The following is a 15,091-nucleotide window of genomic DNA, read 5'->3' on the forward strand; positions in this document are numbered from 1 at the left end:
AACAATTAAGGCGATGCACTACGTCATGTAATATTTTAAATCGAGCCGCTATCAATAACAGCCCTTAAGTAGATGGCGATAAGGTTTAAATTCCCGTTTAACACCATCCGCCTGTTTTGATTTATACAGGGTGGCGCAGATGGATCGGGTGGTTTTAAAATACTTGTCAAACTGTCAATTTTAAAGGTATTGGATTGAAATAAAGTACAAAACGTGTAGTTACAATGGAAATTTATTAACAAAAAATTAGTATAGTTAGTTTTTAAAAATTACATCCATCAAATGCCCTCTTTCTCGAGCGACGCATTCTTGGAGTCGGTCCTTAACGTTCCGCATTGCCCGCTCAAGCACATCACCAGGAATTAATGTGATTTCGTTGTGAATTGCTGTCTTCAACTCCTGAATAGTCCGGGGTTTGTTCATGTACACCCTTGCTTTTAAATAGCCCCGAAGAAGTCATATACCGTGAGGTCCGGTGAATGAGGGGACGTACAGTCCACTTCAAAACCACCCATTGCCCCCCTCGTTTGTTTTTTGTTAATAAACTTCCATAGTAACTATACGTTTTGCACTTTATTTCAATCCAATACCTTTAAAATTGACAGTTTGATAAGTATTTTAAAACCACCCGATCCATCTGCGCCACCCTGTACAAGAAAAAAACATGGCCAAAAAGTGCCTTTTAGTTTATTTTGTGGATGTTCAGGCACAAATTTTATTTTTTTCAGATCATTTTATAAATAACTTAATTTGCCACATTATACAATAAAACCATAACTGAAAATGGGTTAGTAAGTAGGAGATTTTGAACTTTGAGCATTTTTCATAGGCCTTATACATTATTTTTTTCTGGGCTTATAAAAAGACTTATCTAAAAAATACTCGATTATTTCAAAGGCCAAGATGTATTCTGCTCGCAGTATTTAATTAAAGCATCTGAAACCTTTCTAGGCGACCACATTTTCAAACCAAAAACACATGATTTTGAATTACTACGTAGTGCATTGCAATAAAATAATTTTCTGTTAACTTGTAGGTAGGTTATCGCTTGTCTGAATTTTTGCCACAATCAGTTCCAATTTTGAAAATGACACATAAATTCTAAACAGAGTTTAGGTTGTAGATAAAAAACCGAAATTTGTATATTTTATGATTAATAAAATGATTTCTTCTTGGTGAATTGCAAGAAAAAGCCAATAGGACAGTGGAGTAGATAAAATGAAATAGTGATTTATTTTAAATATTTTTATTTGTTCTTTAGATAGGTACATAACTTAAGAACACATTTATAGACTGTTTCCAATTCTTTTAATTCTCATTAAATGTTTTCCAGTAACAATAATAATTCTATACGCTATTTCCAATGATTAATGTGTCCTCGTAAACATTCAAATGTACTTTACATTAAACGGGAAAGTTTATAAAAAAAACTAAATTATTTAAAACTAGGAATATTAAGTTAATAGTAGGTTCATAATATACTTTTACGCAATATTTCAAAAACTTACAATCTAATTTGTGAAAATATGCTTCATTTATTAAATAAAAAGATTAAATAAAAATTAAGATTTTTATAAATATTGGCTTTAAATTTTATTAATAATTTTTGGACCAGAGGCATTTTTACAAGCAATTGAATATTTTTAATAATAATTCTTTCTACTAAGTTTTCAAATACAAATTTAAACATAAGTAGTAGTATGTATTATTTAAAAAAGTCAATAATCTTGCATTAGTCATTCTGTGAACCTTCTAAGGATATAAAAAAATATGTCATATTATTTTACTGAATTTACATTACAATTTCACAAATAGTTTTATAAAACTTAAATTACACTGCAATTAAATGAATTGCTACAATAATAATTTATTTACAGCTTTCTTACAAATATGTATATTATTTACAACTTTGTAGGCAATAAAAGCAAAGATATTTATTTTTTACAATTTTCAATTTGAAGTAACATTAGCATAGCTTCGGATATTCTATTTACATAAAACATTGACTGTGGGTGATGTGAAGAATTCTGTTCTAGGGTCAATTTTTTTTATGTATGTACCAAATCATAGCCCTTTACAACCTTTACAGTCCAGGTGTAAATGTTACGCGGCGCGTAAGGTCGAATTAGTAAAAAACTTGACTTATTACCACCACGGCATGGATAAAATGGTCTTAAACAGGGCTTAAGGCCATTACCAACGCTACTAAGTAAGACTGCTGTGTCAATGATGTTGGCTTTGGTATTGTAATCTTTTTCACTGTCTGGGGATTTCGAATCACAGAGGCCCATCTGTACTTGTTTCAAATGAGATAGTCAATATTCAATATTATAGCTTCTTGTGGCATGAATGTATGAAATAGTTCATGAAAACGAACAGTTGCAAAATAAAAGTTTGAAATCAGAACTGTTAATCTGTGAAAATATCTGTATCTGTGTTTTTGTCCTTAAAAAAAAAAAAATCGCCGGCGCCTGCGCTGCCACTGCATTTGTCTATTTCTAATGTCTGCACAATGCTTTCAAATTATTACAGATAGTCTTCAGATGGAATAACTATTACAACTTTACTCCAATAACGCATAATATTTATTAACATATGTTTAAAACAATCTAAAAAACCTAATTTTTGTTCATTGCTATAAAACTTGTATTAGAGAGAAATAATAAATTAAAATTTCTCAAAAAGCGATGCTATACCTCTACCCTCCAGTAATAAGCGATGGTATACCTCTGCCCTTCAGTAAAAAAGCGATGGTATACAGGCCCTCCGGTAAAAAGCGATGGTATACCTCCAGTAATAAAATTTTTTGAGAAAGTTTTAAAGATTATTTTTTTATATTAAAAGTTTTATTTTAATGGAAGTATTTGGCATATTCACTTTAATTATAAATAATTTAGAAGAATTACGAATAAAACAGTAGATACAAGTCCATTTAAAAATAAAGTTATGTGAATATACACGGTGTCCGGAAACTCGTAGTACAAGCGGGAAACTGGAGAATCTACACCACATGGGGAACCCAAAAAAACATTAAGTTTTTTGATTTGAGCATTTTCAAAAAAAAAAAAAACCAAAAAAAAATATTTTTCGGCTATTTTAGGGTTAAAGTTTTTTCTGGTGTTTAGGGTTGAATAACAGATGTTTTAACCCTGCAGAGCAGAAATATTTTATGATTACACCGGGTTAAATGAAGGGTGATTTCAAAATAATGCTTCAAATCCGAGTTTCTTCATTTGTTTTACTTTCAAATAGTTTTAATTAGTTGGGTACTTTGATCTTCAGTAATAATTTATAAGAATTTGAGTAAAAAAAAAAAAAAAAAATCAACTTCAAACTCGATTTACTCGATAACGAAAGCTCAAATAAAAAAAAAATATACTACAAAATCGACTCCAAATGTGATGTAGATTCACCAGTTTCCCGCTTGTACTATGAGTTTCCGGACACCCTGTATAATGGTATTGTGGTAATTAAAAAATAATAACAAACAACATTATATATATACTTTCTTTCCTACAAGAAATTAAAATAGTGGTATAATATATATAGTGATTGTCCTTAATAAATTAAAATAATAAGAACAAAAAAGCAAACACCAAAAAGCGAAACAAAAATTGCAGCTCCATAATTTTTAAAATGTAAATATTGTGAGATAGCTACATAATTTTTAATTTGATGGAAAAAAGGTTTTGTCTGCTGATGTCTGTTAATCGATTAATTATTTTTAGATTAGTGCAGATTATTCACAAATAAATTATCCAGTTTAGAAGTGAATATGCCACGGGAAAGGGTTTATACATACATACAAGGGTCATATTTCTATATGTTTACAATAATAATATTAATTAAGCATTTAACAATATTAAATCCACTGTTTTTCTAGCAGGAAAGCTCCCTTTATTTGTGTCAACTAAACCAGTCTTATAATTTTTGCTTAGTTTTCTAAATTTACATGCATTTATTAACAATTTTTAAATTCAAACGAATCTTCACAATTTACTTTAAACAAACATTAAATTTCATCTTAAAAAGGCAAGAATGTAACATTTTGAATAAAGTATTTAAAAATTTTGTAAAAAAAATTCTTATTCGTTTCACTTTTACACCTGCTTCCATCCAGCCAGTGCTGTTTTGTAGTTATGACTGGATAATAAATAACATACAGTCCAGGCTTGGTAGATGTAAAAAAAACATTTAAAAAAAAAAAAAAATGTGCTAATTAAAATAATTAATGTGGTTTGAACCAACAAAAATAGGAAAACTAATAGATAAAACACAATAATTATTATCATGAAAATAATATATTTTGTATTTGCTATTGGTTCTCAGTAACCAATATATTCGTTTACCTATATCTGACATATGAAAATATAAATATTTAATGGTAAAAATAATACTTATACTGATTTGGCACAAATACAATATTAAAGTAATTACTAGCACATATTTAAATAAAAAGTATAAAAAGCTGATTAAAAACACCAAATAAAATAATGTATAAAAATCTGTTTAACACTAATTAAAAGAATCATGATTATTTAATAAAGACACCAAAACATGATTGTAAGATTAAATGATTAAAAACACCGTTTATTTTAATTAGTCAAGTAAATATTATGTCAAGCACCTTTTGGTGGGTACTTTGAAACTTGCGTACACATTGAAACAAAAACATTTGCCTCAAATTGAAAACGCATACAACATAATGTCAACTTCAAAATGAATCACAGCTTAAAACTATATAATAACACCGGTGTAATAATTATGTTACCAGAACTTAATTAACAGTTACATTAAATTTACACAAAGTCGTCAGACATGGAAACAAATTTAAAGACAGTGAGGGAATGAGACGCAATAAATGTTTTTAAAAATGCAAAGAAACGGTCTAATTGTATTTTAAGAACGAAGCGACAGTTTATCTACAGAATTGGCTGAATATCGAAATTTTAATAATGTTATTGTTTCTAATGACAAATGTCCATTCCATCATTGTCAAACAATTAATAATAGCTTAATTTTATTTATAAAAATATTTTATCAATCACATACGCCTTCAATTTTCGTATCTAGTTCTCTAAGCTAGGGTAAGAAAAAAGGAGCATCAACAAAAAAACATAATTTCAGCATTCAAAGTTAAGTTTTAAATATTCAAGTTCGTTACATGCAATAATTCTATTGCACAATTACACTTCTATAAATATTTCTATCACTCGAAATGTCAAAGACAATAATTGAGGCCTACAGTTTATTTGGTTCAAAGTATTTGTCTCTCGTCAGCACACACGGACACACTATCGGCCTTTAAAATTTTTCTTACTCACAAAAGCACCACTTTTTCTATTATTAGACGAATGCCAAATCTGTTATGACTGTGTCAGGATAGTCCGTATGACCAGCTTAAGCAACTCTCAGACTTCTGTCCCGTCTTCCCCTTCGTCCTCGAACAGGGGACGGTCGGAGTCCGTGGGACTCTTCTTCCTTGGCTTGGGAGGGATTCTAGGGGGTACCTTTCCACTTGACCTACCCAGCGTGTCGTTGTTGGCTGCCGCCGTATCGTAGATCCGGCTACCTGACAAGGAAGGCGCGGGAGACTGTCTGCTACTGTCACTGTCGTTCAGTGTAAAGCGTTTAAGGAATCCAGTTTCCGGAGTGGTTCGCTGTCTTCTGTTGACAGGTTCTTGGGGCTCGGCATTCGGTGATAGCTGTAAATGGAGGGAATTGCCGTTCATTCTCGGGAGAGTAGAACTGTACGGAGTGCTCGGAGCTGGGGAAGGCGCTTTTTCGTGCTCTTCAATCGGCGTATACAGAGTAGGCAGGGGTCCGTTGTAACTTCCGGGAGTAGCTGGTAGAGGTCTTCCTCTCATTGGTGAGAACTGTTGCTCTAATCCCGCTTTGTTTAACGACAGAACGGAGCTACCGTCCGCAGTCGTTCTGAGTCCCAAGTTATCGTAAACAGGTTCCACATACTCTCCGAGGACTGAAGGAGTGATGGTACTAGCTGTGCTGGACCAACTGGGGACTCTGGGTCTTCTCGGGATTGTGACATATCCTTGTCTCGGTATAGCAGTCGGCGGGCAAACTGGCGAAATGAAAGGAGACTGCGATCTGGAATGCGGAAGAGTTCTGAACATGTTTGTTCCGTAGATAGGGGAGTGTATGGGGCTGTGAACTTGGGGTTGGGGAGGAAGTCTGGAGGTGTCAGGAGCGGTAGATGCAGAAGACGACGCCGGAGAGGCTTGCGCCGCTCTGGGAGGGAAAGAGAGCAGGTCCGGAGGGTAGGTGCGAGACTCTCCTCTGACGGAGTGCAGACCAGAGCTGGTGCTGTGAAGGTCTCCCAGTAAGGCCTCTCTGGAGCGTTTGGGCTGCTGGTCAGCAAAATCCATGGAACGGCTCTCATCTTCATTGGGGGCTGAAATGAAAAAAGAAAAAGATCAGTACAATTTAATATCTAGGTATCTGCTACATTTACTATCATCTAAAACTCATTTCTATCTGCTATAAAAACATAACAAGGTTAATGCCAAGTGACTCATCACCTCAGTACAGAGCTATAAAATCTAAAATGAATTATACACAGTGACTGGAAACTTGTAGAACAAGTGGGAAACTGGTGAATCTATATCATATTTGAAGTCGATTTTGTGTCAATGTGATCAATACCCGGTGCATGTGCGTGAAACTCGAAGTACACGAGCGGAACACCCGTTCACAGTTAATGTTGGTTTCATGAGAACAGACCGATTCTTCGACTTTGTAAGTTTTTGTGTAAGACGGCTTTTATTTGTGAACAGATTACCGGAATCTGTTTTTCCTCTCTCATATAATCCGGCCCTCCTCAAGACCTGCATTAATAAATCCCTCCCTACAGCCCCTATCTTAACCCGCCTCACAATGCTACCCAACCGGGAGGCGACATAGCTCCCCTACTTTTACACTGTACAGTCAGGGGCGCTCTTGTGAAGTGTCACATAAAAAAAAGATTGTGTTGATAGGGGGGTAATGCAACTATAAAAGTGATGTTTACAAAGTTATTGTTTTATTTTCAATTATAAAAGTATACGTACCAAATACAGAATCATTGTCCAGTAGAGTTTTATTGAGTTCGGACATCTCAGTCGCACCACTCATGATAGAAGTTGGGGCGTCATATATTCTCGGGGGCTTGGTGACAGGATTCACTGTGGTGATGAGGCTCTTCTCCATCTCGGGGATCACGGAGCCTTCGATCAAGGCTTCCCCGTTGGAGGAGTGCATGTCAGACTTGAGGTGCCTCTTATTGTCCCTCCTCCTGCAGAAACAGAAGCACAGCACCGCGATTACGATCATTACAGCAATGGCGCCAATGGTGATGCCAATGACCATCCCCATGACGTCGCTAGTATGGAAGCCAGAGTTAGCAGCCCCTTGAGTTCTGCTGACGGATAAAGAAACGACCCTTTCTTCAACACCTGCGGGATTTTTTGCGACACAAGTGTATTCACCTCTATCATGATATTTCACGTTGGAAATCGTCAAGTTGATGTATCGTGTCATATCGTGGCCACTCCTGTGTATATGGTATCTTCGATCACCAGACCTTCTGGAGTCCCCGTCAATGACGCGAGAGTTCTGGATCCAGTCGAGCTCCGGTGGAGGATTTCCGATAGCTTTGCAGGTAAGCGTGACATTTTCACTTTGAGCTTCCATCTTGTTATCGTGCAGAGGTTCTAGGATGCTGGGCTGACACGCAAAGTCTCCAGACTCCGTATGACTCCACATCACTTTGTGGAGCAGGGCTGGTTCTGCGCAAGCCGTCGGTGACGTGTACAGATTATGATCCATGATCCAATTTCTGAATGGCATTAAATTACAGTCACACTTCCACGGATTGTTGTGCAAGTCCAGACTGGACAAATTCGTCAAGAGATTGATTGTGTCGAGTTTCACAAAGCTCAGATTGTTGTAGGCCAATCTGATGGTTTTGATTGTATGTGAATTTGTGAATGCTCCTACACCCACCTTGTGGATGTGGTTATTGCTCAAATCTATCTTTTGAAGATACGGCAGGTTTCTGAACACTCCATCTTCTATCTTTTCCAATTTGTTATTGCTCAAATTCACCAATCTCAACTTTTCCGTATGTTTAAAAGTATCTGGATGCAAAATCTTGATGCTGTTGTGGGAGAAATCAAATTCAATTACGATTCCGAGAGTGCTCAGGCCATTTTTGTTAATGACCTGAATGTTGCAGTTTCTGAGGTAGAGCTTTTTCAGGTTGCTGAGTCCGACCAATTGGAAAGCGTTCTGGGTGATTTCGTGCAGCGGGTTTCCTGAGAGATCCAGGTTTTGTATCTCGTTGCTTAGCTTGTCTGGGATGGTGGAGAGACTCTTGTTGGAGCAGTCGGCCGCCTTGTTGCCGGACACCCACTTGCACTCGCACAGAGCGGGGCAGTTGGTGGTGAAGTCCGAGGCGGCGGCGGGGGCGGGGGCGGCTAGCAGCAGGGTCAACAGCACGCTCAGGACGGGCAGGGTCAGCAGGGCGGGGCGGGGGGCACCCATGGCTGACGCGAGGAGGGCGGGGGCTCCACGCAGCTCATCCAACGCCAAGGGGCAACGGGGGACCTGCAACAATCCAACACCAACAATCCATCAGATAAATAATATATCAAAGAGTCACTAAATTAGTCACGAATAGATGGAAAGAAAAGATAGCCCCGCAAGTAAGATATCTACGCAAATTACATTTTATTTCAATTCAATTCAGTTTTAAGGAAAAACTGAACTAAATAAATATTAAAACAAATTAGTATTGCCAAATTTGTGGCAGTCCATTATCTCTGCATACTCGTGCTGCTAAATGGCGTGATGATTATTTATTTAGTTCAAATCACTCTCAAAAGGAGAAAAAACGAAGTTTTTTATAAAAAATATAGGAGATAAAATAAATAAAAATATTACATGTATAATTTTTTATATTGCGTAGAATTAGATTAAATACTACTAGATGTGTAATCAAAAAGATTATTCTATTTCTTATAAAATTATACACGAAAAATAAATAAATTTTCGTAGCGGAATTGAGACAAATAAAATAATACATCTCTTGGAGGATGATATTAGGAGACTTAAACTTCTTTAAAAACATCAGAATTACTAACTTGCGGCATTTATAAATAAATATACATTTTCAAATGTAAAAAAACTCATATTTCGCGCGAAAACTTAAACCAACCCTACACGGGGCATAAATAAGTTTAGCTTCAAACATTGCCGTCTGTGGCGCTAGTTGACACAACAAAAAATGACAGGTGTTATAACCGTTATCATAACTTTTAAATTTTGCATTCAGTTCGCAATTATCATTTGTAATGAATAATAAATAAAAATAATTAATAAAATAATTTGTAATAAATAAAAATAACTGTTCATAATTATTGCTTGTAAAACACAAAACTCAAATAACTGTTACAACATGGAAGATTAGAAGCGGATATCATATGTATTAATAACTTTAAGACGATTAGGATAAATTGTGATTAGGTATTTATATTTTAAAATAAAATATATATATATACACACAGACGAAGATAATGACGGGTAACGGATAAATAAACTGGATGCATTTGAACTAAACTGGTGCAATGTCAAACCGTCAAACGTCACGCACAAGTTATTTGTTGTTATCTGTTGCGCGCTACCTGACGGGAAAAGAAGAAACAGTTGCTGCATAAAGCCATAGATAATTTGGATAAAAAGGGCTCAGATAGTATGGGAGGCTTATTTTGTCTAGGTCTAGGTAGAAACCATTGATCTAAAATGACTTTTTAGGTTCATGGTACAAACTGAGGGTTTATTATAACATTTACATTGGTACCTACCTGGAACAACTTCTGCAAGATCAATGTAGGGGAAGTGAATGAAGTTTTATTTAACAAAGGATTGCCTTTTCCATTCGTTTAGTTTAAGTTTGACAAAAACGGCCATTTCTTAGTAGTTGTAAGATTCACAAATATATCTTTAACGTTTCTAACTTTTATGTTAATCATATCAGTTTGTTATCATGCTTCCTTATCTACAAATGTAATACCTTAGCAAAGTAAACTTATCGTTTCTTGACCGTCATATTTCATTTAAAATATTTTTTTGTACAGATATCTGATTGTACGAGCGAATAAAAACATAGTGAACTTTGGAATCTCAAATTTAGCACCGATTTTTTTAATATCTAGAATTGCTAGATTAACGTAAATATATCGAGCTAAAAATATAATTATATCATGCTACGGAGCTTTGAAATATATAATTACACAATGATGAAAAAATAAGATAAGACACTCATGATTTTTTTAATTGGTCAAAAATTATTTTTATATTTTTTCGAAAGATTTATTATTTATAATCTAAATATACAGATGTATTTACTTGATAATGGTGGTCACCAAACACGGCTAAAGCTATTTCAAACCACGTTTAAATTCTGAGTGGTTGTCTTTAACCAGGGCCATACTGAGCGAATTTCCCTTCTGTAACTTGCCATAAATATATTATTTTAAATTACCTAATCAATTGTAAAAAAGAAAAATTAATTATTTAAAATTTACTTGCGCACGCCTGGATTTAAACTCACGACCTCCAGATTCGTAGTCGAGATCTTTACCCCTCAACAATGGAGGCAGTCAAATGGATGTAATGGGTGGAAGAAGCCCAAGTCGAAGCGATGAGTCTCGATCCGAATATGACAAGGGGAAGAAGATGATAATGAAGAAAAATGATAGTGAATTATGATGAGATAGTGAAAATGATAGAAATTCTGGCGAAGCTGGTTAGTGAAGATAGTTATTAAAGAAAAAAATTGTATCGAACGCTTCCTTTGCGTATTTTGTAATTTTAAAATGGAAAATAATACATTACATTGGAGTCAAGTGTCGTTATAATTTGAAATAAGAATTAAATTCATGTGCAACCCTTTTTTCTCGACAACTTGTGGCCCTTGTAGGGTTAACTCACTGAATGTATATCGCCTAGAATAGCGATTGTAAGAAGCATAACCTCATAATTTAAATAAAAAATAATTAACCCCAACACAGGTTACTCCTAGCGAGGTTTAAAATTGCAATGTAAACAATCATATCATGTGAAGAAACAATAAATAATACTTATCTAACAGAAAACTGATTTCGCCGTTTGACAGATAAGTCCTTTCAATTCCCAGACCCCAAAGAAATTGATTATCTGTCCAAAAAATCAAATTTATCAGATGGGAGAGATAATTTTGTTTACTTCGGGCACAAAGACACGCCTATAACACACTTCAACCGGTTAATCTCTTCAGTGGGATAAACAAACAATAAATGTCGTGGTCGTGTCCTCGGGTAAAACTGATAAAAATTTTTTAGAATATCGAAATTAATTTTTGAACAACTAATTTCGGTTATCGGTGTGTGATTGTTTGTCTCTTTGAAATCTAGTTCAATGAACTCAAATTTGCTTTGGTCATTTTCCAAATTGGAATCAGTTGTTCGTAGAATTTAGACAAACTATAAAGTACCCACCTACCTTATAATGTAATTGGAGCTGATTTGTCAAGAATCAAAAATTAAACTTGACTATTCCGTGATTTTTAACGGGTCTGCGCTAGTCGTCAAACATACTAATATTGGTTGTCCGTGATGTGCGCTAGTTATTCCTCCTTGAAATCTGGTTCAATGAACTCAAATTTGCTACGAATTTAAGCGTAATTTTCAAAATTGGACCACATTGTTTAAAAAATTCAGACATGCGTTAAATTACCTACCTATAACAGATTATTTTATTTACAATTTTCAAAATTGCAACTGATTTTTTGGTCAGACTATCCCGTGATTTTTCACGGGTCTGCGCTAGTTATAATGTATATAAACATTGATCTGTCGGTGGCGCTTGAGAGTCGAAAGGTCTTATGTAAATTGGCGACATTAAAATTAGTTTTCTTTCAACCCGGTATAGATAACACGTCTAGTGATTTTCTTTTCAGTGGTTTCACCCATATAAGATTTACCCACGTAAGAAATATGTTGATTTCATTCTCACATACTTCCCGACTTCCCAGCAGACGACAGGCGACTTCCTGCGGCAATAATTTGAACCCACTGTGACCTGTCCCATGTTTTATTCAACATTTTTAATATTTCCCCGTTTTCATGCTTTATTCATGACGTATTAATATTTTCTCCATTCTTTACGTCACTTCGAGTGGATTTCGGTGTCAGAATGCTTCTTGATTCATCGACATGAAAAATCTAAGACATGAGAAAAAAATTGCAAAAAAATTTGATATGGAAATAAATAGTAATAATTCAAAAAGGAAAACCAGTAATGAAAAAAATCTGAGATTGAGTACGTTTATTTTGCCCGGTAGTGTAAAACGAAGTTTATAAATGTCAAATGATTTCTTAAATAATTTTAATATGAATGTATATTTTTATTTATTTTTTTACATGAATACTGCACAACAGTTCCAACTGCTCTCAACCGTCTGGAGCCAGTGAGACTATGGTGTCCCTGATCGGGGTATATTATGAGGTTGAAGGTTGACGTTTCAATTCTGAATGGTGGTCTTACACCAGGGCGATACTGAGAGTATCTTCCACTCTGGAATACTGACATACATGTATTTTAATTTATAGACACCTTCAATTTTTGTAGAAGAAAGTGTTTTATGTATAATTAGTAATTTTACATAAAACACTACTTTTTTTTTACTAAAAGTGGTTTTAATTTTTTGTTATTTTTATTCACTGATATTAATTAATTTGCGAAAAAAAACAGTTATTTTATAAACAAAATCTGGTATGTCTGCAGGCAGTTTGATAATACAGCAGTGACGCGTAATAATAATTACACAGCAGAACTTGTTTACAAAGAAATTGTTTCTTTTATTAAAATTAAATTTTAAAAAAAAATTGGAGTTTTACAAATAATTAAACTTAACGATGAATAGTAAAAAACACGAATTAAACCATATTTAATTACAAATATTAAATAATGAAGCCATCTCGTTAGTTAGCCCTGGGAACTCAAAAATGCATTAGGGTTTCCCAGTGTTCAGAGCTCCAAGCTCGAATCTTAAAGCAAAAGTTGTGAGGATTGCATGATAGAATAAAGCAGGCGTAAAAATGTACCTCTCCAATCTCTTGTGCTCCTGGGAAAATTTTCATAAATAATTTATTACTTATAACATGCGAGACAGTCTGAAACTACTACTTCATGGAATCTAAAATATTAATTACGGTTGTCGGTGCGTGGAAGTGAAATATTCCAGCATAATCGTGAAATGATATCAATTTTGATTTGAAAATTTTCAAAATTGAAACTGACTGTGAATTCAGACAAGCGATAATGTAGGCACCTACTATAATCAGAAAGTTATTTTATTTATTTTTCGGAATAACTTTATTGAGTAAAACCTCAAATTGTAATATTTAATTATTGAAGACAATATTAGCGATTTCTAAACGAAAATCTGAAACGGAAAAATCAGAAAAGGATACGGTCACATCTAGGACTCGAACCCAGGACCCTTGTATTTCCGGGACACCGCTCTACCACTGAGCTAATGGGACCCTATCCCCCTCGGTCACTTTTAACTGTAGAGACACACTAACACTTCTAGACTTGCAGAAAAGTCAATAGATGTCGCACATTAAAAATAAAAATAAGATAGGTTAATCTAAAAAGACGCTTTCTAGATTGCATTTAGTTCGGGTTGAATCTTGCGATCATACATAAAGATAGTTGCCAGTAAAAATGTGCGGTGAAAAAATGAAGACAATGTTGGTAGTTCTTATTCGAAGTATGATACAGTTAAAAGTGACCGAGGGGGATAGGGTCTCATTAGCTCAGTGGTAGAGCGGTGTCCCGGAAAGACAAGGGTCCTGGGTTCGGGGTCCTAGATGTGACCGTTTCCTTTTCTGATTTTTCTGTTTCAGATTTTCGTTTAGAAATCGCTAATATTGTCTTCAATAATTAGTTATTTTATTGTATTATTATAAAAATAAAAATTCTATTTTTGAAATGTGAATTTCTCTTTTATTTTTACGAAGGTGGCAATTTTTCAGGTTTACTAAAGGTAAATACCTATTTGTCACCAAAAGCCCACAGTTATAATATTTGTTTTTGAAAGCAAACCCGAGGATAATATTATTTTACAAAGACTTTCAGCTTCACCAATCCCACCTGCGCCAGTTTTAGTAATAATTTTGATTTTTCTTACCTCTCGGGCATTATGTGCTCCTGGTATATTTTGTGAGAATTTACTAAACGAGAGGTGCCGTTCATAATTTATTTACCAGTATTGAAATTACTTGAGTTGTGAGGATTGCACGCGTAAGGCGAATCTTTTACTTTTTCGCGTTTTTGGCAGATAGTCGATTAATTTTCCTTTATCGAGAGAGTTTTAATAATATTTTATATTTTGCTCACCTCCCAAGACGTATGTGCTCCTGGTACATGTGTGTCCTAATTTCAAACTGTAAAACTGTTCAAAGTGAAAAGAATTTTATGTCGGCTTTCTCATTTTTATCCTTTAACTTTTTGGGTTTATATTTTATTTTGAATCAAATATATTTTAACTCTTTGTTTCCATGTATAACTGAAGCAGAATCGCGGGGTATTATAATTCCAATTTCGAAAATTTCCATTAAAATACATTTTATATTATAGGTGGGTACCACTTTATTGCTTATCAGATTTTTTATACAGTCAGTTCCAATTTTTAAAATAACACTTAAATTCAAAGCATATCAGAATTCTAGAGTTGATTAAACCGGAGATACAGACAGACACGCAACCGAAATTCGTATTTTTGATTATTATTTTCATGTTATTATTATAAAAATTAATGATTCAATTTTAGTTTTAGATTGAGAACACAAACTGTTTATAATTCACTGAACCAAAAACGCTGAGAAAACTGACAACCAAATGATTGGAATAAAAATGGAACAGTCGGTACCTATAGCAGAAAAGAATTTTGAGACGGTGCATAAAACGGAGGAATACTTAACGAAACTTAAGCGATAGATGGCGCTAGTCATAAAGCTTACTCCAGAGTCTGTCAGATGTCGCTAGA

General features: G+C 34.4%; 1 protein-coding gene across 1 annotated transcript in view; it reads right to left on the reverse strand.

Annotated features, from left to right (window-relative positions):
• Positions 1-1,719: 1,719 nt before the first annotated feature.
• kek5 (leucine-rich repeat, immunoglobulin-like domain-containing kekkon 5 protein) overlaps positions 1,720-15,091 on the reverse strand; it is a 99,747-nt gene continuing 86,375 nt past the window's right edge. Inside the window, exons 2-3 of the mRNA XM_089644562.1 lie at positions 7,068-8,604; positions 1,720-6,412 (exon numbers count right to left, since the gene is read on the reverse strand). Coding sequence (XP_089500688.1) covers positions 5,412-6,412; positions 7,068-8,541 — 2,475 coding nt within the window. The 5' untranslated portion in view covers positions 8,542-8,604 and the 3' untranslated portion in view covers positions 1,720-5,411. The remainder of the gene's footprint in view (positions 6,413-7,067; positions 8,605-15,091) is intronic.

Source organism: Hesperophylax consimilis, chromosome 21, assembly GCF_061612785.1.
Source record: "Hesperophylax consimilis isolate HC1 chromosome 21, BYU_Hcon_1.0, whole genome shotgun sequence".
Lineage (NCBI taxonomy): Eukaryota > Metazoa > Arthropoda > Insecta > Trichoptera > Limnephilidae > Hesperophylax > Hesperophylax consimilis.